Below are 24,160 nucleotides of genomic sequence, written 5' to 3'. Positions count from 1 at the left end.
TAACTCTGTCCTCACACTAAATACATAAACAAAAAGATGGATAGAGAGAGAGAGAGAGAGAGAGAGAGAGAATGGGAGGTGGGGTATTGCATTCATAATTTAATTGTGTATCTTTAGATTCAAAGTCCTTTGCAGTTGTTACAAAGGTATGATTGTAGATTTCTTTCCACTCAACATTGAAGAATTATGTGATAAAATATCCATGCCATAATTCCATATCCATAATGGAATCTTCAAGCATGCCTTCCTCCCCATTGTAATGGTCTATAACTAGCTGTTGTATGAAGGCTTCATTCTTATGTAGTTAGTCAAACTAAAGTGGAGGAGAGTAGAATAGGGGCTACTGGCACAAAGGGACGTCGCTCCTGTGAGCCAGTGCATCTGCCCAGGCAAGAGGGAGGGACCTCTGACTCACGTCACAGAGGCTTGATCCTGCCAGTGGTCCAGAGAAGCACAGCAGAGTGGAGAGAGAGAGAGAGAGAGAGAGAGAAGGTGGATGAGAGGGCAAGGAGAAAAGAGGAGAGAAAAGAAGGAAAGTGTGATAGGTCCTGTCACTTTAAGAGATTTAACCAGAACAGAAAGGAATTCCTACTAGATCTTTTTTTTAAAGCTTTTGTAAAAGCAAATATCTCCCCCAAAATAAAATTAATAAATTAAGGATGCCAAACTTTGCAGGTACCTGGAAAATGAAGAGCAGTGAAAATTTTGAAGAGCTACTCAAAGCTCTCGGTAAGTAATTTACCAATGCTTTCCCCATTCTATTATTTAAAGCTGCAAGCAGGATCATTTGAACATACTTTGTAAGCACATGGAGTGGTTTGTTTCGTCTGGGTTCTCCCTTGTGCTCTGGGGTTGTACTGCAGCATATTCAGACATTAATTGGTGTGAAGAGTAAATCACTGTTAGTTTCAGACTGCTGCACAGATTCTTTTTCTGTGTCATTGTTTCTTTGGCAGTGAGTTTCATTCTTATTCAAATTTTCAATGTAAAATATACATGAGAATTTGGGCTGAACTGAATAAGTACTTTCAAACAACTGCTATAAAGTTTAGTATCTAAATCTTCATCTTCTGCTTATTTTAGTTACTGTGAAATATTAATCTATTAACCTTCATGAAAGGTTTGTGTTTTACGTTTTCATGATGTGCCCCTGTGATGTGGTTTTTGTGGTTGATTTAAATAATGGTGTCTACATTCTAAAAGGGTCAGATTGAGATATGAACATGGCGCTGTGTGCATGATTGAGAGGAAGCAGTGGGCTTTTGAAATATCCCACCCAGATCTCTGGTTGATGACCATAAGCGCTGACTGCACATGCTTGTAAAGGGTTTTCGAGCTAAGACTGATTACTTTGGGAAATTGAAAACTCCACATTCCTGTTGCACAGGGCTCTCTCAGCTCATTCCAGTATGTGGAGAGATACAGGCTTTGAAGAAAAAGGCTCGCACTGAGGGACCCATAATGATTGTGTTCAGGAGGAAAGCCAGAAGGTTACTCATTCGATTGTGTATACCAAAACTCTGTGTTGAGAGTCCATAGGTTTGTAATCAGTCTGTAGAGAGATCTGTTGCAATCTGACGAGAACACAAAACCAAGAGCCACGACATTCCTTCTAGTCATCACCCTGTCATTGCATTCCCATACAGGCAACATCTGCTGATAGCAATCTGCTCTGCGGTGGCTGGATGGCTTTTTATGCATAAAATTACAAACCCCTGGTGAAGGCTGAGTGTCAGTCAATCATATTGCATGGCTTTGATTTTTTTCCCCTTCACCGAATACACAAAAGCAACAGAAACACTGTTCATTTATCTCCTTTCTCTGGACATAAATCATGCCAGAACAAACCATGTAATCATACCCGTCTTGGAGGAAATTAGGGAGAAAGATGTGAAGATGTTCTCTAAACATGAAGACGGGCAAAACACAGCACAAAGAAATTGAAACTACTTTGAAATACAATCTGTTAACTTAGTGTGCCTACAATGTAAACACTGTGATTCCCTGGAGTTTTGCGTGCTGATGGAGATGAATGTCATCATTGCTGTGTTCTGATTCCTGGTCCGTGGCGTGTTTCTGCAGGGGTGAACGCCATGCTGAGAAAAGTAGCATGTGCAGCAGCCTCGAAGCCCCTGGTGGAGATCCGTCAGAACGGGGAGCAGTTCTACATAAAGACCTCCACGACCGTCAGGACTACCGAGATCAACTTTAAGATCGGCGAGGAGTTCAACGAGGAGACTGTGGACGGACGAAAATGCAAGGTAACCACAGACGACAGTTATGCTGCAATGCCTTTCGTATGTTAAAAGAACAGGTGTCATAAATTAATAAGTGTTGATAGAAGACATGGCTCCGACCAATCAGAACCCAGGATGCTGAGCTGTGTCTCAAAAACAGGTCACACGCGGAAGCAGCCTAATACGATCATCCTCTGGCCTTTTGGTGAACTTCAGCAAGAACATTAAGATCTCAGTATCTATGGGCAAATCTACTACCTCTAAGCCACTACACAGATGGGGCTATAGCATATTCATAGAATACCAATACCCCTAGGTAATACTGCAGGTTTAAAGAATACAGGAATTCAAGAATAAACTAAGGCAACCGTAACCCCTTGTAATCCACTAGATTTGAGTAGGCTGGATTGCTTGCATCTAAACTAGATAATTTATAATAGGAAATAATAATATAATGAATTTTCACAATCACGGTTTCAGTAGCGATGCTCTTTTTTCATTCTGCAATTCTTTGTGTGGGTTTGGTATCTGCCATGTAACCAAGCAACTGAGGGTTCAGATGTTTGGGGTGTTTATCAAGTCCACACCCATCAGTGGTGATGGGACCGGCTGCCTTACACCACAGTGGCCCTCAGTGAGGCCCTCGGCCTCTGGGAGGTGGATGTGAAAACATACGGTGATCGCAGGATAAATCTTCGTGTAGAGGTCGTGTGTTGGCCGGCAGCTTTACTGACTAACTTTTATGACCGCTGATTTTTTATGGCTTTGTAAAAGTCACGTCTTATAATAAACATCTGTTGTTTAGAGTTTTCATTCACAGAATGGGCATTTCATTAATCTACTTTACAGAAAAATGAAAAAAAAAGGGCAAAGCATTAGCATTGCATTAGAAATGTACTGCAGATCGCTGTTAAATGACCAGTTGCTGAGTTATGGGAAGGCATGCGGCGATGAGTGCTCGGCCTGTGGAAAGTTCAGGGGCCCCAGGTGGAACCCATGGAGCCACTAAGGAGCTTTTTAAGGGGGGGGGGGGGGGGGGGGGGGGGGTGACCTATGGCAGTGACTCATTACTACTCTGTGATGATGTAGCAGGGTCAACTGTAAGGCTCTGCTCTCTTCATCGTTCTTAGGAAGCACACTTTCACGTTAATGGTCCTTACAGTCTTTGAAGTGCTGATGGAGGTGTCCATGGAAATTCTTATCATAAAATAAATAAGTAAATAAAAAAATAAGTAAAATAATCAAAACAACAATTATAATTATTATACAATTATTGAATAATGATAATAATAATAATAATAATAATAATAATAATAATAATAATAATAATAATAATAATATTATTATTACACTGATCTCATAATCTCTTAAGATGCAATAATTGCGTCTGTTCAATATTTGGTGGTTTATTTTGGAGCATATTCTCAGTGGAACACCAGAGGACTTTGTGTCTGTTCAGTGCTGTTGACCTGATGTTTTTCACAGAGCCTGGCAACATGGGAGACCGAGAACAAGATGGCCTGCAGGCAGACGCTGCTGGATGGAAACGGCCCCAAGACCTACTGGAGCCGGGAGCTTCGAGGCGAAGAGCTGATCCTGGTGAGGAATCTCCTGGCAGCTCGGTCCTCGGTTCCAACACGGCTGCCACCGCCCCAGAGCTGTTTGCAGGGCTCGGTTCTGATAGTTGGCCCAGACTCAAACGGATGGCATATTATATGGATGCGGCTCGCGCTCGCATAAAACCTGCAATCGTTTTACAATGCTGGTCTCCGGGGCATTTTCCTCGTGGTCCTCCTCGGTGGCTTTTCGGGGCAGTTCCGATCCGTCCTCTTCCAGCCGTGTGTTGACTCAGACATACGGTAGTGGTTAAGGGTGCATTCCACGCCGTTCTGTGTGCTAGACCCCATTAGTGACACGTCTCTCATTTCTCCTCTTCCTTGCCTGCTTTTCAGTGAGTTTGAAGAATGCAGAATGGGTAAACATCTGGCCTATTTGGTTTAACAGACCAGATGGGCAACAGTAAATGGGACAAATAACCTAGGGGAGGGGCTTTAGCAAAGAGGAGGAGCTTTACAGGAGAGGAGGATTTTCTGTTTTATAGCTTTTGCAGTCCCTCTGGGATGTAAACTATCCTCTCCTTACAAATAAGTGTGTGATCAATAACTAGGAGCAAGGCTCACAATAGGTGTGATGCTCTTGTAAAATGTGAAATTCATGACACTATCCACTGAAAATACATACCACATCACAACAAATTGTTTCCATAACTCTTTGGAAATTCAGTTAGACTCATTTATTCTTGACTTATGATTACTTTTGCATTCATATATTGGCATGATGACTTAATATTAAGGAGGTCAAACCTGTACAATTGAGGGAAAAAGATTGAGTGATATAATTTAAGAACCCAAAATTGATGAAAATGTATAATGGTGTGTTTTCTGCTGCTTCCTATAAAACTACACTAAATAACTGTCAACTGCCACTCAAGTGGAGAACTCGTGTACTAAATCACTACAATGGGAATTCCCCTTGTCCTCTTAAACAACATTAGGTGTGAATGATGAAACTTGTGTCAAGCTGCCCTGGGAAATACTGTAAATATTGTAACTTGTGAGGGTACCATGTGTAGCCCACAGTGAAGGAGCTCTGTTGTGGGTCAGTGATATCCATTGGCCAGTAAAACTGTGACCCACATCAAAATAGCTCCTAGCTGATTGGTGAATGAGGAATCGTAGCACAGGATGAGGAAGCAGTTGTGATTTTTTGCCCAGCCTGCTCTTCTGTTTGTCTGTCGTTTCATCAGGAGAGAAACGTGATTAAATTATTTCACCTCCCAGAAGACTCACATGCGTTACCTTCTTGTTTGTAAGAGCTACGCTCCCATGAAGCCGGTGGTCAGCATTGGAGCAATGGTGACCTGGGCCAGGCTGCTTGATGGGCCTCATTGATCATGTTACGTGCGGGAATGCTAGTGGCATGTGGGGCCCTGACACTCCCCGCCCTAATGTCTCCCAGGACGCTCCCGCGTTGGGCAGATGGCCTGTCTTAACACCATTCTTTAAAAGGTTTGTGCACGCGTGGTGCAGCCCTCTCCTCCTCCAGATGGTGTTTGGTGCCGACAGCAACTCCATTCCGGTCCAATAAATATGGCAGGCCAGCAATGAGCCGATAGCCTCGCCCACCTCTCCTCCCCTCCGGCACTGATGAGACCGACCCCTCGTTCTCTCTCAGACAATAACGAGCCCCAGCTCGTGGAACCAGGACCTTCCAGTGACGCAGTGGCTGGACATTAAATCAAATATGTAACTGTAGAATTACAGACCTGTAAACATAATATTCCACAGGCACACATACAGGACAGTAACTACCTTCTCGATTCAAAGCATATATATATATATATATATATATATATATATATATATATATAAAGCATAATAAAGCCAACTATTCTTATATGTAATAAGATCATACTGGAGGAGGATAAAAGTTCAGTAACATTAACTTAAAAATTCTGTGTTTTCATTCTTTAGATACTTGGAGCTGATGACGTAGTGTGCACAAGGATTTACTTACGGGAGTAAAATCTTCACGACCCCCGTGGCAAAATCATTCAACGTTTATCGACTAGCAGGGGTGAAAATTCACTCCTACTCTACACTACAGGGCTTTTTTGTAACAATTTGTAGTTTTGTGTGGGATAATTTTTGTTGCATTTCTGGTCATGTAACTAATGGGTCTTCGTCGTGTAGTTTGGCAGGAAGCATAGTGAACAGTACAAAATAGAATGTTACAGTATAAATCTATTCATAGCCTACTAAAAACCTGTCAGGTAGTCTTCACCACTTTCCTCCTTTGATGTTCAATTGTTTTGTATTTGTTTAACCAAAACTACAAGATTATCATGGGTAATAAAGATCCTTATAGAGATGTCTTACTAATAAGGAGTTCCATTCATTTCACAGTAATAATTATCTTTTAATTAGTATTCATTACTGTGCATATATAAATGAGTGAAATAATGATCTGTAATATTCACCATACAACATTGTGTAATTATATTTCTTTGACACAGCCACAGAAATGCAATATATAATAGATCAGCTTAGTGACAACTTTTTGTTTCAGAAATTACAGTGAGTCACTTTGATAAAAAGTATATGGTGTCCTTACCAAAACATTCCTCCCCAACTTTATTTGACTTGGAATAAAGTGAATAATTAATGTAACCAGAGATTTACAATAGATATTAAAGCTGAGACCTATCATTACCAGAGCAGGAAAGCAGTGAAAAAACTATGAAACAGCTGCTAGCTGAATTCTCTCTCTCTCTCTCTCTGTCTATTGATGCGTTTCCATGGTTACAAATCCATCACACTAAGAGGACGTGAGGAGCACAGTCCCATGTGAAAGTGGTTTGGTGTTCTGCTCCTTATTCAAGCCGCTAACATGTCTTCAAACATCTGTTTGTGAGAGGAACATGAAGCCGTCATTACAAACACTTGTTTTCCCCCGTGCTAATACCACTCAAAACAAGAGTGTCATTGCAAAATCTCCTCTTGTGAGCACATCTGGATATCAAAACAGAGACAATCATACTCGGAAGAAAGACAAAATGATTAAAAACATGAAAACCAATATGAAGTGAACACACACACACACACACACACTTTTGTGTGAGCAACAATAAAACGTAAAAAACAAAACAACGTAGCAGCACATCCAGTGTCGCTCAGGGCAACCCAGTAAAAAGGCTCCAGGCCTCCACACCCCGTTTGTGTAAACCCGCTATTCTCTGGGCCGGCCCGGTCATTTGTCTGCCCTGAGGCCTACCCACTGTGGGCCCGATGATCCCTCTTTCAGCTCTTCCATGGGAGAAAAGGTAACAATGGTGTGGGCTGAGATCACCGAGGAAAGAGCCACAGCAGCCAGTCGTGAGACGGGACGTTTGGGTTTGGGTCGCTGAGCAGGCCAACACCTCTGCTGGCCTCTGCAGGACCTTTACTGGGCACACCAGTGTTTTCCAGTCAAAAGGCCCACACCACTCACTATTTTAAGTGCGATACTATTTTGTTCAGTTTCTCGTACAATCACAAAAAAATATATAGGAAAATGTGCATGGTTTAATTTAGCAGTGTAACCTTTATGTCTCGACCTGTAGTCTAGACTGGTCGTAACACTCTTGGTTATAATAGCACATGAAAAACGATTCATACTTCCTGGGAAGTCAGAAATGCCTCATATAGGTTACATCTCTTCTAAAATGGGGGTGACCAATGCATGCACACAACTAGCGTATACCTGAATATATATATGAAAAATGAAACAATACTAGATAACACTTAAAGACACATATGCTGAAATGTTGCAACACAGTGGCCTCTGTATCCAATACGGCTGTCCAAATGCTCCCTCTGCTGTCATTTGTACACAATTACATTAATCAGACTGAGGGGATGTTTTTGGTAGTTCAGTTCTACCTTTCCAGTCATAGGGCTCTGGGAAGTGTCTGTGTTTTTACCCTGTTTTCAGAGCATCTGAATTCATTTGACAGGATCAGGAGACCCAGTTGGGATAAGCAGCTTTTGGAGTTTTAGTGATTGACTAAGGTAAAGACTCCAGCACATTAATACCTCTTATGCTTCTGAACATGTAAATCCCATCATATGCACCCTTCAGTGTGTAATCCCGTCACAGGGATGTCTGTTACACAACGAGATACAAACACATAAGACAGATTTCATGAAGTGGGACAATCTTTTGTGGAATAAAATACTGAAGGCATCAGTTTAATCTACTACAACTTTGTTTTATTTCAATCTTTAAAATAATAGTAAATAATACAAAAGGACTGTACATGAGACCATAGAAACATGCTGTCATTGTCTTTTTTTTTTATATGCTTTTACATATTCAGCAGTTATCAACGACTGGTGCACCAAAAATGTGCTCCAACTTAAATTTCACAACTTCTCATATTAGGAATAGGGAGGCAAAACTGGCCAATAACAGTGATGTGTTTCTAAGCTCTACTCATTAATATAGTAGCACGGGCAGTGTCACAAATCTCAATAGAAGGTCGAGTAAAAATTCTTTGAAGGTGTCGTGGAATGGAAATGCACATACGGAACAACTTTGAAAGCTCCAGTCAGCTAATGACCAAAAAGATGAGATGCAAAAAACCGAAAACAAACAAAACAAAAGAAAAAAAAAAAAAAAAAACTCCCTTTGGTTACAAAGAAAGAACCGATTTTAAAATACAGACCAGCATTCGTCACCGCTGCTATGATGAAAGAAGTCTAAAAGGTGAACTACAGTTTTAATGTTTTCAGAATATAAACAGTCTGGAAAATATACAAGTTATTTACAGTGAGATTGTGTGGCTGCTGATCCTGTTGTCTCCGTGTGGACGCTGGTATGGTAGATCTCCGTTAATGCGTCATTACCTTGCTCAGGGCTTCTATAAATATTTAAGAGCGCAGAGCCATCACGCGGATCTACAGCACCTGTACAAATTCACAACGTCAGGCCAGGCTTAGGCGCATGATCGGACACAAAAAAACCCACCGCACTCACACTAAACACGTTATCGTCAGTGTTTACTTGATAACATTATCTATGCGAAGTAAGATTTGGCTGTTCGTTCGATAGTGTTTGTGTTCCACATTGAACCAAAATGTTTTTTTTTTACCCCCCCTCTAATCGATGACTCAGTTTCAAACAACAAAAACAGAAAAATAACATTAGACCTGTGGTGCTTCTCAACAAAATGGAACTTTACATTTTGATTACTGTGTAGATATTTACACAAACGACTTTGTGTAATTATAAAACAGAAACTTAAAAATTATTGCAGTGTGTGCGTGCTCCATCGTGACTCGGAAGCGGAAGGTGTGCCTGCCTGGCATTATGTTCAAGAAGAAGTTCCCATCTAAACGTTAAAAAAGTATAATAAAATAATAATTAAAAAAACTGGATAAGAGTGAGGAGTCTACAAAGAGCTCCATGGCAACCAGCAATAAGTTTCAGTGCTGCTTCAGTCAGGTAACTTTTTTTTTTTTCCTTCTTAAAAAATTTAAAAGAAACCACGCCCCTCCGTAACCGTGGCGAGGGCTTTAGGGGGTGGCGCTGTACAGGACCCTGTATCTGTTGATGGCCTGGAAGTGGAGGATGGCGGGATCACGACTGGTCTTGCAGGGCCTCAGCCCCTCCTGGCCTTCTCCCATCAGCCACTTGCGATTGTCGGCGGCCATGTCGCTGGTCACGTGAGCCTTCCCCCACGTGTCCAGCCACGCCTGGAAACGCTGGTGCAGACGCGTGCTGACTTGCTGGTGGGACTAGAGACGACGACACATGTCAACGGCGGCCAAAGGACACACATAAAAAATTAAAAATACACCATGCTTCTATATTACTGCGACAGACCACGTGCGCTTCTACCGACAAAAAAAAAACGTTTCCCCCAAAGCTAGCGTCGAACCGAGCTCGAGGTCGAAACCAGACGACCTCTTGTCTTTCTCCTCATACCTGGTGGGCTCTGGACAGCGCTGTGCGGCGGTACATGTAGTCCTCCGACTTGATGACGTACACCATCTTGTAGGAGTTGAGCTTGAACATGCACTCCATCTTGGGGTCGTCGGCGGGGTCGGCCGCCTTCCTGCCGGCTTCCTTCGCTTCCCGCACGCGCAGGTCCTGCCCGCGCTGGCACTTTCGCACGCGCCGGAGGTTCCTGGCAGAGAGGAGCACCGCGTCAGTGCGCGAGGACGTGCGAGGAGAGGCCCACGCATTCCACCACAGCCAACCCACGACCCACGCTCGGCGCCTCGGTGCAAGGGGATAGGATGAACACCCCAATCAGAAAGGGCAGATCACGTACAAAGGCAAATGTGTTCAGTGCACCTCCGCCTGGAGTCATAGATCCCTTTAACGGGCTCATATCCTTGGCAAATCTTTTTTTTAAGCACATCAAGTGCAGATTTTGAAAAGGAAAAAAATTAAGATAAAAAAAAAAAAAAAGAATCTAACAAAAACAGAAGTAATTTCCCCGCTTCAATAAAGACTAAAATTAGAAGTGTACTTACCACACAGGTTACAGATGAGAGCGGGGACTGAAACCATGAATCATATTTTGTATTCAGGACTCCACTTTACAGAAATTGAGATGCACTAGCCAATTCTCAGTAAAAATAAGAAATGACAGTTAAAAGGCCAGGATATGGGTTGATACTTTTTGTAAACAACAGTTCAAAAACATTACCATGCACAAAAAAAAAAACAAACAAAAAAAATAATCTACTTGGTTGTCTGTTGCATTAATGTTCAAAGGGCAAACTGTGAAGCAAAATAAATATGAAATTGGGGTTAATAGCCTGAACTTCCCAATCACACATCTGTGGAGAGATGCACAGAACGAAAACACAATAGTGAGTGTCAATCAACCACTGCCACATGTCAAAAAGCTGTTGCCAGTTCATGTATGATCAATGTGAAAAGCGACCCAGCACCGAACACACTGACACATGCATGCCGAACCACAACTGATGAAAACAAGCCAAGAAGCATCCTCCCATGCAAGTGCAAGAGCTTTGGGAAAGAAATGCACGCAGATTTGAGGATACAGGTCAGACCAGCAGTTTATTGTGACAAGCCCCTCTCTCCCCCCCCAGATCTGAAATACAGCTTGTATGGGAGTCTAACACAGACAGTGGCCAGTTACACTTTTGTCCACAGCACCACCCTGAAAACTGACAACTACAGCCAGAAGCACAAAACTGCAGCAGGAGGCGCACTGTATCTCTGAGAAAACGTGTAATACACAGTGTGTGCTGAGGAAAGACCAACACTCACATCATAAAGACCATAACACCTTTTATAGGAACATGTAATGCTGCTATACAGTCATGGGTTCTGGTCACTACAGAATCATTTATGTGAAGGTCATTGCACGAACATTACAGCACAAAAAACTTTGCTTTTTCTATCTAATAGAAGGCTTTTGATTTGTAAGCCTTATGCCGTTTATAAAAGCTTGTGGAAAATCTAATGAAAGGACCTGTGTATCTGGTGAGAGTCCTTAATCAGCCTGTTGATCTAATCTCAATCTATATCATTTCATTCTTCGATGTAAAGATGAACTTCAAAGGAACATGCTTACCCACAATTCCTTGTTAAGAGTAGTGGTATAAAAAATATTTTTTTCTCATACTTACATATGAAGTACAAAGATTAAAATCATACGCATTTGCTTCCTGTATGCCAGGTATTTTAAACATCACAGTTTAAACAGAGGCAGTCAGAACCGATTAATGAAATGCACCGTAGTTTGCATTTAAAAACCGGAAAAGGTTTCAAATGTTTTCTGACCAAAAATGGCTGAAATAAATAACACTCCTCTACTTATAATGCAGTTAATAAATATACAACACACCAACATTACTGTTCCATAGCGTCCCCTGAGCACACTAACCCCTAACCTCTCTCCTGTCCCTTCAAGACACCGTCAGTAAAGTGCAGTGGCAATGAGAAGGTTGATCAGTGTTTGGGTGGGGAAACCAGTGCGGTCAATATAAACAGGCAGTTCTCTAAAATGTTCCCCAAACCCGGCCCCCCCCAATAACCACTGAACGTGCCTGCATTACACCTGTACCATCCCACCATTACAGCTGATGCATGGCAGCAAACCGGCGTGTGGCACAGTGATCTGCACATCCACAACGGTGATTACACTCGGGCTGAACACTCGTCATACTGCGGCATCGTACTGTGCCCTGACGTTCTTCTGACCAGACCCGGAGGGCCTCCACTAAGCGATGGCCGGTCGTTTTTGAATGGTCTATCTATGGGGCCGAAGGCGGGGGCCTCGCAGGAGGGGGGGGCTTCGCTTATGAAAGCCGCACACGGCTCTGGGCTCAGGAGACAGGGCGGGGCTGAGCCTCACCTGGGCAGGAACACAGGCTTCTGGGAGAGGTGCTCCCGCAGCTCTGGGGACGCCGAGTCCGTGTTCAGGTAGCGCTCCACATAATCCGACCACCGCTGCGTGAATCAGACAGAGAGAGCTCTTAGGTCGCGGGCAGAAGTAGCGTCTTGCCATAGACAAGACAGGGAAGGGAGAATGAAGGACTGATTTGTAGTGAAACAAGCAGAGCGGTGCAGGAAGCGTAAGGCAGATTACTACAGCACGTCTACCTCAGCCTCCACCGGCTCGTCTGAGTTCTCCTCCTCCGTGTCCAGGAGCTCCACAGCCAGCTGGACACTCCCTTTACTCTTCTGGAAGAGTAACTGCAGGACACACACACACACACACACACACACACACACACACACACACACACACACACACACACACACACACAAAACAACAACATTTTTTTGTTCTGTCAAAAGCAGTGGTTTAATTGAAGGACAGTGTCTGTGGAGGAAAGATTTCCTCAGATGCCGTCTTCCGCTTCGTTTTGTTTATGGAGCGTCGTTTAAAGCGTGAGGTACCTTGAAGCAGTTCTCATCTGCCATCAGCTGCTCAGCTTTCCGCTGGTAGGCCACTTCGCCGCCGGCTCCGGTCGCCCGGGTGACTGCCACGCCCCCGTCGGTCACTTTGGCCCCGCCCTCACCGAGGAACAGTTCCGTCACCTGAACGCAGATCTCATCGCTCACAATGTGCTGGAGCTGCAGAGGAGAAGAAGCGAGAGGGAGGTGGAGTAAATACGACGGAACAGCCTGTGCTGAACATGGAGGAACATATGTAGGAAGATGTCGGTGGGAAGACCGTCTGGCTGGAACCCAGAACGACTCTCATTTGACTTCACGCAACTGTCCCCCCACCTGCCTGACGATGCTCTGGACCAGCTTGTCCATGGTGAAGGCGATGTAGGCGTGGATGGTGAACATCTCCCTCAGCTGGTCCTCGTACTGACACGTCTCCATGTTCCCGTCCAGAAGGTTGCGCACCATCTCCAGGAAGGCCGAGTAATAGTCCTCCACGTCAATGTCCACTGTGGGAGAGTAACGAGGGACATGACGCAACAGAGGACCTTCTCCAACCAGAAAAGCTCACGGCTCACGTCGTGTGCGTGCAGGAGGCGGGACTCACGAGGCTCCCGGAGGCGGAGCTGTGTGGCGGGGCTGTCGCTCTTCTCCCTCTTCTGTCCGCGCTCGCGCTCCCTCTCTCGCGCCTCCTCCTCGATCTGTCGCTCCGCCTGTGCGTAGATGCGTAACAGCCGGGAGCAGAGCATGTGGTGCAGCCGCAGGAAGACGTACCAGTTGTTGTTGACGAAGAACAGGTGGTAGGCCACGCCCCCGCCCCCCCCGCCGGGGTTCTGCTGCTGCGCTGGCACCGGCCCGGCCCCGAACAGCAGCTTGGACTTGGCGGGCGCCGTGCCGTTGGGCCTCTTCGCCCCGTCCTCGTCCGCCTCCGCCCCCTCCTCCTCTTCCTCGTCTTCCTCCTCGGCGTCGGACAGCTCGCCGCGCCGGGCGAACAGCATGTCGGGGATGAAGTGGTAGATGACCTGCTTGATCTTGTACTTGTCTTCCTTGTGGATGCTGGACTGCCTCTTGACGTGGTGGATGATGAGAGAGGCCGCGTCCTCCAGGATCTGGCTGTCCTCGTACGGCAGGGTCATGTGGGGGCCGGACGGAGGGGCGGAACTGTCCTCCGACGCCTGTTCCTGCCGCTGCGTGGAACACACGTCAGTTAAACATCACGGCCAACGCTCGAGGTGGCCGGATAAAGAACGAACACGCACGTCACCACGCGCCTCTTACCTCGTCATACTGAGTCTCGATTTCGTTGAGCAGCGTCTTGGAACGCAACACCTTCGCATCGTTCTGCTTGAAGTTGATGCCCTGGTGGTCTAATGACTTGAGGTAATACTTCTCGTTCTGCTCCCTCCAGATCTTGTTGAAGCTCCTCTGGGCCTCACGCCACTCCTCCTCCTTCATCTTCAGTCTGAAAGCACAACGCAAATTACGGGTTGTGCATTACTGGTTGTAAAAAAAAAAGAAAAGAAAAAAAAGGGAAAAAAACCTGCAAGAAAAAAAAAACTGCTAAAACCAATATAATCAAATACATTAAATTAGAGCAATAATTTCAGGCGTACCTTCTTAAGACAATGGGCACCGACACCGCAGGATTCCTTTTGAGGCCATCAATGATGTCCATGGCCTTGTCTCCGTATATCCTCTGGATGGCTTTGCGGTGAATGACCTCAGAAGAACCTCCGATGGTGTTGTCCAACCTGAATTTGGCCTGTTCTTCCGCAGACATCCGCGACAGTTTCTTCTGAACGGTCTCCAGCACACGGATTGTGGCCAGGTTCGTTTCCAAGACAACATCGAGCTACCGGGAAATACACGTGTGAATAAGCAAAGAAGTTTGCAAGACGTCGTGCGGACACTGTGTTGGACCACGTGACCCGCGCACGTGACCCGCACAAAGCACGAAACACATTCAACGTAAATAGGGAGACCTTCCTGGCGTTTCTCCTACCTCGAAGCGTTCGTCTTCACATCTGTATATGTGCTCTTCATACTGCGTCTTTTTGGAGCTGACGAAGGTGGAATCCTCAGACCAGGACGGGAACGAAACCCATGTGTCATTCAGCACCTGAAAAAGTTGATTTTTAAAAAATAAATTCATTAAGCGTTTTTGCAATTTATGAGCCAACTGTTATACGACCCGATTCTGTCCCTGTGAAGGTTTCTTCCTTATGATGATAGGTTAACAGCGCGGTTGCGGTTACTGTCTCAATAGAGGACAATGTAGTCAAATTTAAGTAGATCAATGCTGATCAAATAAGGAAGTAAGGAAATACTTGAGAGACTCCAACAGGATGTCTGAGTGGAAAAACCCATAATTCACCATCAGTGTCCTCACCTCCTTACAGAGCGGAGTTCTCCCTGTGCACCTGGGCTGTGTGAAGCTCTTGGGGAGAGCTCTGTAACTGAACCCTAGTCTCTTGCAGGACGAGTAGTCAATCTCCATGGCGATGCCCTCTGTTGCCCGCTCTTTGGGATACCTTTCAATGTGGGCACACTCCTTGTAGCCCAGGAAGTTCTTGAACCAGGTAAACAGCTCTGGGAATTTCCTGTAAGAAATAACAGCTCAGCTCAGTCCAAAACAAAGCAGATATAAACAGGTACGTGTTTCTCAAAAATCAAGGTCCCCTGGTTCTGTGATTACTCATATCAAAGGAGCAATGGTTTTTTTACCACCAAAAGTAGCAAATAATGTTTACGCAATATTATGTGAAAGCAATTTTTTTATTTAAACAGGTTTGTTTGCAGTGCAGTTCACATGAGATGAAGAATCAAATTGCACTGTAATCCTCAAATGAATTGGTTCATGCACCACAGAGCAGGTTCTCCCCAGATGGAGGTTGCCGTGTTTAAAATAGATTTAAAACAGAATCTGTGAATAATCCAGGCCACTAGGTGTCAATATAACCGCCATTTCCTAATGTGAAGAGAGATCGGTGGAAAAAGAACTTATTTCTCTATTGCGCATTTAAACATGGACTGGAAATCTGGCCACCAAAAAGAGAAATAAACAAATAATATTGTTGTCCAAACAGAATAAGCCGTGTCAATTTTTACATTTAACACGAAGATTAACATTACATTTTTGAAATGCATGAAAACATAATACTTCACTAATCACATCAATCGTGATGAAAATTAGACACCGTGGTTAAAACAAACCCTCCAATGCTCCCCTGCACAGGATTTGGTACATTAAACGGAGTGCGAGCAACCCCCTCCGTAGGCTGTTCCACCAGCTGACCTCCCCCCCTGCCCCGATGTGCACATCTCATGCGCTCTGTTGTCATGCGTACACACATTAAGTTTTCCTGGCGTTTGTGGACATTTTACAGCACTGCCCGAGCCATCTTACTCGTATAAACAACAGGGTTACCACGTGTGACAAAAGCTCCAAAATCGTGCTTGTGTTTCTGCCAAGAATCCACAGCACACCTTGTGCCTTCACCTCGGAGAACAAAACGGTAGCAGCATGACGCAGATTATTTCAACACATTGCGTTATTTCAAAAATGTTCCGTTTGTTTATGTTCACGGACCAAAAAAAAATAAAAAATTGCACAGCAATTCTCCTTGGTTTTCAGTGGAGAGGAATAAACACTTGTGTTTTGATTTGAGATTCATGGCTGCGTGTCCTCAATGTAGGGAACCGCTCTAATAAGTACATCAACACGTGAGTTTGTATCGTAATGTTTACGCAACTGTTTTCAACTCACCCTAGGAAAGGAAGCACCAGCTGCACTAGCTCTGCTCGTGAGATCACCTCTTGATTGAAGATCACCAAACAACGCAGGAAATTGTCGTAGGCCTCCGGACTCCGCAGTGCTTTCCTTACCTGGCGTAAATAACAGTTTGTGATGAATAACCATTCATGCGACTCACATTTCTGTAACGTTCTCCATTAAACTCTTGGGCATCTCATAACTGGTCCTATTTTCATATACAAATAACATATGCTACCACTCAAAACATGGACACTCTTATTTGTGCCGTTTTCTACATTTTAGACACTAGTGAATGTTATCAAAACTTTCTAATAATAGATATGTGATTATGCTGTGTTGAACAAATACTGTCTGCATTGTGTTAAAATACTTTGAGGCAGTGATCTGTCTTGAAGATTCTCATATATGATGTGAACATACTGATGGAGTCTGAATGACAACTATTTGCTGAGGGAGAATTTAAAATAGATTTTAATGTGTCTATTTTAAAATAGACACAAACCTTTTACAGGTACTCCAAAATCAATAAATCAAACAAAGAGAAAACTGCAGAGTGAGAAAGCAATCATGTGCATTACCTTTTCAAAAAACAAAGACTCCGTCCCAATTCCATATTTGCTGCCTTCCGCCACTGAATGCTCCTTCCCCATAAACTTTGGTTTCTTCTGGTAATAAGAACAAAAATAGGGTTTTAAACTGGTAAACAAAGCTAGCCAGTGGCCTCGAAACCTTTGACGTTCACGTACACACCCGAATAACTCAGACCACTGGCCTGTAGAGGCTCAAACAGCAGGGGAAAGGCAAAGCCTATTACAGTGTTCACCTTTACGGGGGGAGTAGCACCAGGCCCGGAGTGTCTGCGGATCTGACAGCCGTTCTGGTTAAACCGCTGCTTGTTGTTGAGCGGAGGCCTCTTCAGCACACCTGCGGGCTCCATGCGCACAGTCTCCGCCTTGTCCGCCGTCGTTTTGCTCAATAACTGCACGGAAGTTCGCGGGAACAATTCAAACCCGACCACGTTTCAATTAAAACATGCATAGATTTTTTCCTGTCTGATGAAACCACCGATTCAGACTGCTTACCACAGAACTGTTGGCGTCTGGCAGGAACTGTCCAAACTCGGACAGAAGGTCCTCCTGGTTCTTGAAGAGTCTGGCCACCTGAGCGTACACTTCCTGCTCGGTGAGAGCTGGAGTGTAGTTGCCCCCTGCTTCCTTAGCATTCCGCTGCTCCTTCTACACAAACAACACCCTCTCTTAGATCCGTCCTACAATGAGCTGGTAAGCCAAGTCAACTGCTCTGTTCGAAAGCCAATTTATAAGTTTGAAGACTCTACAATGTGTTTGAGAGGAACAGGTGTTTTTATTTTAACATCAATCAATTTACGGACACCGCTCCGTAAAATAACGCATGTCTTCTCCAAAGCTGCTCCTGGTCCGTTTCTTCTGCCTCCTGTCTTACCTGGTACGTGTGCAGGATCTCCAGGAAGGCCTTGTAGATGTCTGGCTGGCCCTGAAAGCGGTTCTTGATCTTGTTCACGTAGTTGATGGCGTGGTTGAACTCCACGGGCTGGTTGTTCTGCAGCGGGGGCGCGCTGGCAGGGGTGCTGCTCAGAGGGGTGTGGGACTGGACCGACGGTGAGCGGGGCGAAGCGTAAGAGGGGATGGACGGGTTGGGTTGGCTGGTCGGGGTCAGTGCAGGCGACTGCATTGGCTGCAGCAAATACAAAGATCCTGTTTCAGTATCACATCAGCAATAGATATGAGGGAACAGTCACCAGTGTCATCCACAAGTGACGATTTTTTGCCTATATACTCCAGCACACAGAAGTCTTCCACGAATGCACATGCACATCTCTAGATACGCGACAGGGTCTGGCAATTTCAACAATTTTTCTACACAGTCCTCTCATTTGAGAACTAGAAATGTAATTGGACAACTGGCTTCTCAGTTGGATCTTTGCCAGCTCTGTTTTCTCATGCACAAGGGACTCTGAAGACAAGCCTACGGAGTTGATTCTAATGGGGCCCAAAGAAGTGTCAAAGCTAGTAAGTTCGACCATCATAATATTGAAAAATAGTACCAGAAGTTATCAGAGTCTTGGCCAAAACACAAGAGGCTTCAAAGGCAGCTTTTAAGAAGCAAAAAAATAATAAAAACTGGTCTTAGAAACATTAAGTGGCCAGGCAAAACATGGGCTGGTCAGTTTCTTAAATACAGAGATGGTGCTGAAAAGAGAAAACGGTAAAAATATCCAAAGGTCTGTACCATGGCGCATCACCTGTAAAACACGGTGGAGGGAGTGTCATTGTGTGAAGGTGTGCATGACTGCATATGGGGTTGTTATACACTTCAGACTCCATAATGCTTTTGCTGTCAGAACGTTAGCATCAGTAATAACGCTTCACTTTATGAATGATGCTAACATTCTGACAGCAAAAGCATTATGGAGTATGAGGTGAATAACAGCAAACACAACCGAATGCCTCATAACTCACTGGACGAGTCTTCGCTTTGCAGCAATGAGCAAAAACGTACTATTAGAGCAACTTTGAGGTTTGCTAAGGTCAAAAAGCAGAATGCTGGTGATTGACCAAATCCGCCTGACACGAATCCCACTGAGAACTCATTGAAGACGAGAAGAAAGGCAGAAAACACTGAAACGGGAACAAATGGGAAGTTAAAACGACTGCACTGCATTTCTGTCCACGCGTCACCACAGTTCTGTAAAAACAGGACTAACAATAGGACCTAGAAATGTTCAACAAAATTCGGTGTGCTGGAGGAAAAAGAGAAAACAACACAAAAACGTGTCACCGTCCCAAAGCTTGCAGACTGTGCACTCCACGTGGCAGACACAACTAAAAATAGGCGACTTCTGAATGAAGTGTGTGTAGTGAAAGCACTGCTACCTTGTTGATCTTGGCGGGGGTGGGCTGACTGGGCGTGGCGAGGGCAGCAGTGGTGGTGGGGGCTGGGGTCGTGGTCGGGGTCGGTGGCTGGGCCTGCTGAGGGTAGGGGATGTTCTGGACCGAAATGCCATGCGGGGTGATGTGGTGGATCTGGCCCGGAGTTGTGACGTTGACCAAGTCGTTGGTCTGCACTTCTATCTTGTAGCCGGGGGGCAGAAAGGTGTTGAATCCCATGATGAGATCTGGGTGACCTTTAAACAGCTGCGAGACCCTGTTGATCACTCCTGGAGTATCGATGCTGGAAACACATTGGTCTATTTAACTCGTGGGCAAATCATACAGTAATGAGCTGTTTACCCCTTTCCTAATACAAGAGTCTGGCATAAACATGGCATGTGTAAATTAATTGCTTTTTCTCTTTTAAACACAGTAACATGCAATGACAGCACAGACATCAAGCTGACCTTTGAGATTTGAATTCTTTCATTATATCCAGAAAATCATTATACACTTGAGGCTGATTTCCAAACTGGAGCTTCACTTGATCAAGGTAGGAAAGAGCGTCTTCGACCTGTCATCCAAGAAACACATGGCTGTAATACCCCACAAAACACCACAAACAACCAGCAAATTTATTCATGTTGTCAGACAAATTTAAGGCCATTTATTTATTCATTTGTATGTACATCTTTTGGATGTGTGGAGTTCGCCCGGAATTAAACAGATGGCATTTGGGCACGGGGGTCATACCTTAAGCCTTTGGAACTGCTGCTGGCCTGATACAGGGGCAGAGGCAGGAGGCGGAGCCTGGGCGGGAGGCGGGGCCTGGGAAGGGCCCTGGCCTACAGCAGCTCCCGCAGGCTGGACCACAGGGCCGTGGAGGTGTGGGCCTGCATGTGCGGTGGGGCTGCTTGTGTGCCCGTGTCCTCCAGAGCTCTGTGCCAAGGGCACCTGCAAGGGCAACAAACAAAAGGAAAGTACATTTAAGGTGCTCTTAGCATCACGTTTGTTTTCGTTTTGTCGAACTGAGGATTTCTCAGGAAAGGCTAATGTTGCAGTCTTAATTGCACTTAATTGCAATTAAGTACCTGCAAGTTTTGGTTGCATCTGTGAGTCACAGGTGCGTCAACACTGTGCCAAACCCCAAGTTGCAGTCTTAATGTTTTTTCTTTTATACTTCTTGCACCACTATATTCCCCAGTTGTTTAGAAAGGTTGAACAAGTTACATTTTTACAAACGCTAAAAACAAAAAAGACATATTACACATGTTGATCATATGAAACTGCTATCAGGTAGAGAAACAGGGCTTGATCTAAGCCTTTTTCACAAAGGCCCACACACACCTGATACGTCTGGGGGACTTGGGAGTACTGCACTGTGGTGGATGGCTGCATGCTGTCCGAGGCAGCCTCGCAGGCCGACGAGGTGGGGGGAAGGACGCGGTGCTGGAAGCCCTCCGCACCCCCCGGGAGCCGCCGCTGAGACCCACACGCTGTGTCCTGATCCTCCAAGCGCCGCTTCATTATGTACTCATGCTCCACGGCCGAACGGGACCCAGCGCAAAGAAACAGTGGATCTCAGGCAACTGAGAGAGAGAGAGAGCGTGAGAAGAAGTGTGAAAAATGTCACTTGTCGCTAAGGTATAAATTCGTAACAAAGCAGTTGTCTAAATTACATTTAATCACAAAAGAAGCATTGCTACATAAAACACAAGAAGGTTTCCCCCTCACAGAACTGACAACACTGAACAGCTGATGGATTTGTGGTGGTTAGTTTTGTCCAATGCAAAAATATAACAGTCTGTGACATGGTTGATTAACATTTAAAAGTTATGCAATTTGGTTAATAAATACTTAAAACGATTGAGGAACACTTCACACAACTTTATGCTGCAGGTCACACGGGAGGGCAGGAAGATCCTACCAGCACCATCATCAACCAGCACCATCATACTGAAAAACGTATGGGTACTCGGGGGTTAAAGCGTCTACCAAATGCATACAATGTAAGGAAAGACAGAAACTGCGTTTTAATGTAATATTGTTGAGAATGTGGCTGAATGTTTAGTGGCGATGCAACGACGTGAACGCGCTTCAAGTTAGCGCGACACTTTCGCAACTATTTTCGTTACGGCACAACGCGTTCAGATATGACAGCTGTCAACGTTTTTTTATATTCAGGGACATCACCTTAGAAAAAAACATGCATGTCAAGAAGCTATTTCGTTTTTTTATTCATTCAGTTTAATTATTTATTGATATTTTCCTCTTTTGCGCCGTTAACTCGGTCTGTGGGGACCAGCGTCGCTGCCATTAACGCACCAATGTCAAAACAAGGGGCGCTAGCCACGTTAGCAGCCCCGACGAGCCGCCACTCGCCACTCGGTCGACTCCGTGTGCCCACACTCGCCCTTAAACAACACCAGACATCGGCCACTTCGCGTCCCGGCTCCATAAAACCGCGTCCAAACACGCGTACGGGGAAGGCCAAACTTTTATTCGCACGGTTTCATCACGCCGTCTCCCCCCCTCTCCCCCGCGCGCGGGCCTGCTGGCCACCGTATCGCACGCGCACGAGCTCCCCGCTCGGCTAGCTAGCGTACGCTAACGAGACACACCGCCGTTCACACTCGCCACAGGTGAAAGCGGCCACTTCACATATATCAGCGATATATTATTATTAAAACTAAAGAACGCGTCGCGCCATCGTCACGCGTGTACAGCGGGTCCGGAGTTGAAGATATAACGTAAACGTTTGTTTTTTTTTTTTTAGTTGGCTAGCGTTAGCAGGTGGGCTAGTGCGCGAGCTGGCTAACCGTTTGTGTGGAAATCAGGAAGTCGCGCTGAAGGACTTTTTTTTACCGGTCCGCCGAACCGACGACACACGGCGCTCTGTTTCTGCCCACACGGCCGCGTTCGTGGTGCGGGGAACCCGGGAATCAGTCCCCGTGGTTGTAGTTATCCAGCCGTTAGCGAGCTGGCTACACGAGTGTGGGCACAGGCTGGGGCGAGCTCACTTTAAAATGCGTTAGCGTGGTGGCTAGCTAGCTAGTCGCAGGTCGCTAATTTGCTTTTTTTATCTGCATGTGTCTTACTGCATGTTTTTGTTTTCTCGATAGTAAGTTAGCATATAAGGAATGATTAAAAAGGGAAAGACCACCGCGTTGTTCCTGGTTCACAATAACAGTCCGCGTTCAAGGCTAATGTAAAATGTCTTAGCTGGCTAGCTGCTAAATATCAGAAACTCACCTCACAAGTGCCCGACCCGAGACAACAAAGTATCCTGGTCACTTCACGCTTAGTAAATCCAGTATTGTTTCCAAACAAAATCTGGCCGGATAAAATTGTCCTAAAACGTTAAACAAGTCTGATATCTAAATGACAAAATTACAAAACCGTCCATCCAAAGCGCCAGACCTCCAATAACATGCTAGCGTGCTAATTGGCTAACGTCGGAAAACAACCTCGGTACGGCTCTTCCACGAGAGGCGTGTCTTCGGGGTGGGGGGGGCGTGGCCTCGGAGACGATAACAACGCCCATCGCGCCGCGTGATTGGATATTTTGCGAACCTGTTTAACCTTATTCGTTATAAGATGATTCGTATCAAATTTCCAGCAAGTTTGGCTCGAAAAATGGAACAATGAACATTATTGCACCTGTGCACCTGTGCAGTAAATGTTCAGATATCCTGTCCTTTACAACTTCAGCTGTCCAACATTGTTTTGTCCTCTGCGTCCATTTTTGAGCCTTTAATTTTTTTTTAAATATGACCTAACAGGCCTAGACAAAGCAAAGTGTGCTGCTGATGTAATTTCCACGCACAGTTATTGATAGTTAATAAAGCTAGTTAAGTAGCTTTATTAACTACGACTAGCTTTATTAACTACGAAACGAAGATTGAAGATTCTCCTCTGAATTCTTCCTAACTCAAAGTTTTATGAAATAATCTAGCTAATGATAAATGCGTCGTCTTATTGGACTTGGATGTAACGTGCCATCGTAACATTGAACTGGATTGGATTAAATCACTATTGTGGTGATTTTAATCAAACAACAATTGACACAAGGTAGCTTGCAGATAATATATATATATTTGATCATCCAAAGATATACTGGGTAATAAAGCGAATCACCACTGATTTTTATATTACAACGACTCCCCAGGGAATTCTGGAACGTGGCTAAGAGGTGCCACACCTACCAGCAGATGGAGACAAAATGCAACCGCAATGCAATAGACACGATTCTATGACTCTTGGCTAACTGGACACTTTTATAAAGTAAAATAATGTAAAAGGTTATGCCTTCTGTACTGTGCTCTGTGGTCCAACATCTGGCTCACAGCACACTTAAGTGGAAACCCTTGGTTATGAATGAATCTGTCTTAGACAATTAAGTGTTTTCCCAGTATGCAATATGAATCATAAATTATATTTAATGACAAGGAAAAGGAAGGACAAGGAAAATATGCACTTGTTGTGGCTTTTACATGTCTCGTATGACCTTTAGGAATAAAAAGCACACAGAGACCTATTTACAGAGGCTAGATTTGATTTCAGTCAGCATGATCACATCTTTTGCCAAGTATCAAACATGCCAGTCATAAATGATGTCTACCAGCCACTGTTCATATACTCGATATTCTGTCTTAAGAACATTTACTCTTTGATCATCCACAAATCATCTCCAGGGGCTTCGTTGCCGTGATGCATTCACATCCCTTTCACATTTACTTGTTTTGACTGGTTCTGATGTT

The 24,160-nt window shown here is 44.7% G+C and overlaps 2 protein-coding genes across 3 annotated transcripts; one reads left to right on the top strand and one right to left on the bottom strand.

Moving 5' to 3' along the window:
- The first annotated feature begins 463 nt into the window (after positions 1–463).
- On the top strand, positions 464–6,171 carry crabp1b (cellular retinoic acid binding protein 1b). The gene is made up of 4 exons (XM_076997991.1): positions 464–729; positions 2,083–2,261; positions 3,723–3,836; positions 5,771–6,171. Exons 1-4 carry the CDS (start codon positions 660–662, stop codon positions 5,819–5,821), a joined length of 414 nt encoding a protein of 137 aa, XP_076854106.1. The 5' UTR covers positions 464–659; the 3' UTR covers positions 5,822–6,171.
- Positions 6,172–8,863: 2,692 nt separating this feature from the next.
- On the bottom strand, positions 8,864–22,894 carry sin3ab (SIN3 transcription regulator family member Ab). 2 transcript variants are annotated; one of them, XM_076997981.1, is made up of 21 exons: positions 22,653–22,894; positions 20,748–20,989; positions 20,154–20,354; positions 19,868–19,974; positions 19,404–19,701; positions 17,953–18,204; positions 17,574–17,726; positions 17,315–17,470; positions 17,070–17,153; positions 16,483–16,601; positions 15,106–15,316; positions 14,719–14,835; positions 14,330–14,568; positions 13,995–14,178; positions 13,324–13,903; positions 13,056–13,225; positions 12,723–12,899; positions 12,423–12,515; positions 12,175–12,269; positions 9,765–9,966; positions 8,864–9,574 (listed from the first exon to the last, which is right to left on the bottom strand). In XM_076997981.1, exons 2-21 carry the CDS (start codon positions 20,925–20,927, stop codon positions 9,353–9,355), a joined length of 3,840 nt encoding a protein of 1,279 aa, XP_076854096.1. In that variant the 5' UTR covers positions 20,928–20,989; positions 22,653–22,894; the 3' UTR covers positions 8,864–9,352. The 2 variants fall into 2 exon arrangements, with proteins under 2 accessions (XP_076854096.1, XP_076854086.1); XM_076997971.1 differs by having other exon boundaries at positions 17,070–17,156; positions 22,653–22,893.
- Between the last annotated feature and the right edge of the window lie 1,266 nt (positions 22,895–24,160).

This window comes from Brachyhypopomus gauderio, chromosome 1, assembly GCF_052324685.1.
Source record: "Brachyhypopomus gauderio isolate BG-103 chromosome 1, BGAUD_0.2, whole genome shotgun sequence".
Lineage (NCBI taxonomy): Eukaryota > Metazoa > Chordata > Actinopteri > Gymnotiformes > Hypopomidae > Brachyhypopomus > Brachyhypopomus gauderio.
Note: the sequence above shows the minus strand (reverse complement) of the source record. Positions and strands in the feature narration are given on the sequence as shown.

Excerpts from the sequence above, each read along its gene's own strand:
- sin3ab (XM_076997971.1), bottom strand. The coding sequence starts at position 20,927 with ATGAAGCGGCGCTTGGAGGATCAGGACACAGCGTGTGGGTCTCAGCGG. Across the intron at positions 18,205-19,403 it reads CCCCCGCCAAGATCAACAAG|CCAATGCAGTCGCCTGCACT; the intron begins GTAGCAGTGCTT and ends TATTTGCTGCAG. Across the intron at positions 17,471-17,573 it reads CAGACGCCAACAGTTCTGTG|TTATTGAGCAAAACGACGGC; the intron begins GTAAGCAGTCTG and ends ACTTCCGTGCAG.
- crabp1b (XM_076997991.1), top strand. The coding sequence starts at position 660 with ATGCCAAACTTTGCAGGTACCTGGAAAATGAAGAGCAGTGAAAATTTT. Across the intron at positions 730-2,082 it reads AGAGCTACTCAAAGCTCTCG|GGGTGAACGCCATGCTGAGA; the intron begins GTAAGTAATTTA and ends GTGTTTCTGCAG. Across the intron at positions 2,262-3,722 it reads TGGACGGACGAAAATGCAAG|AGCCTGGCAACATGGGAGAC; the intron begins GTAACCACAGAC and ends TGTTTTTCACAG.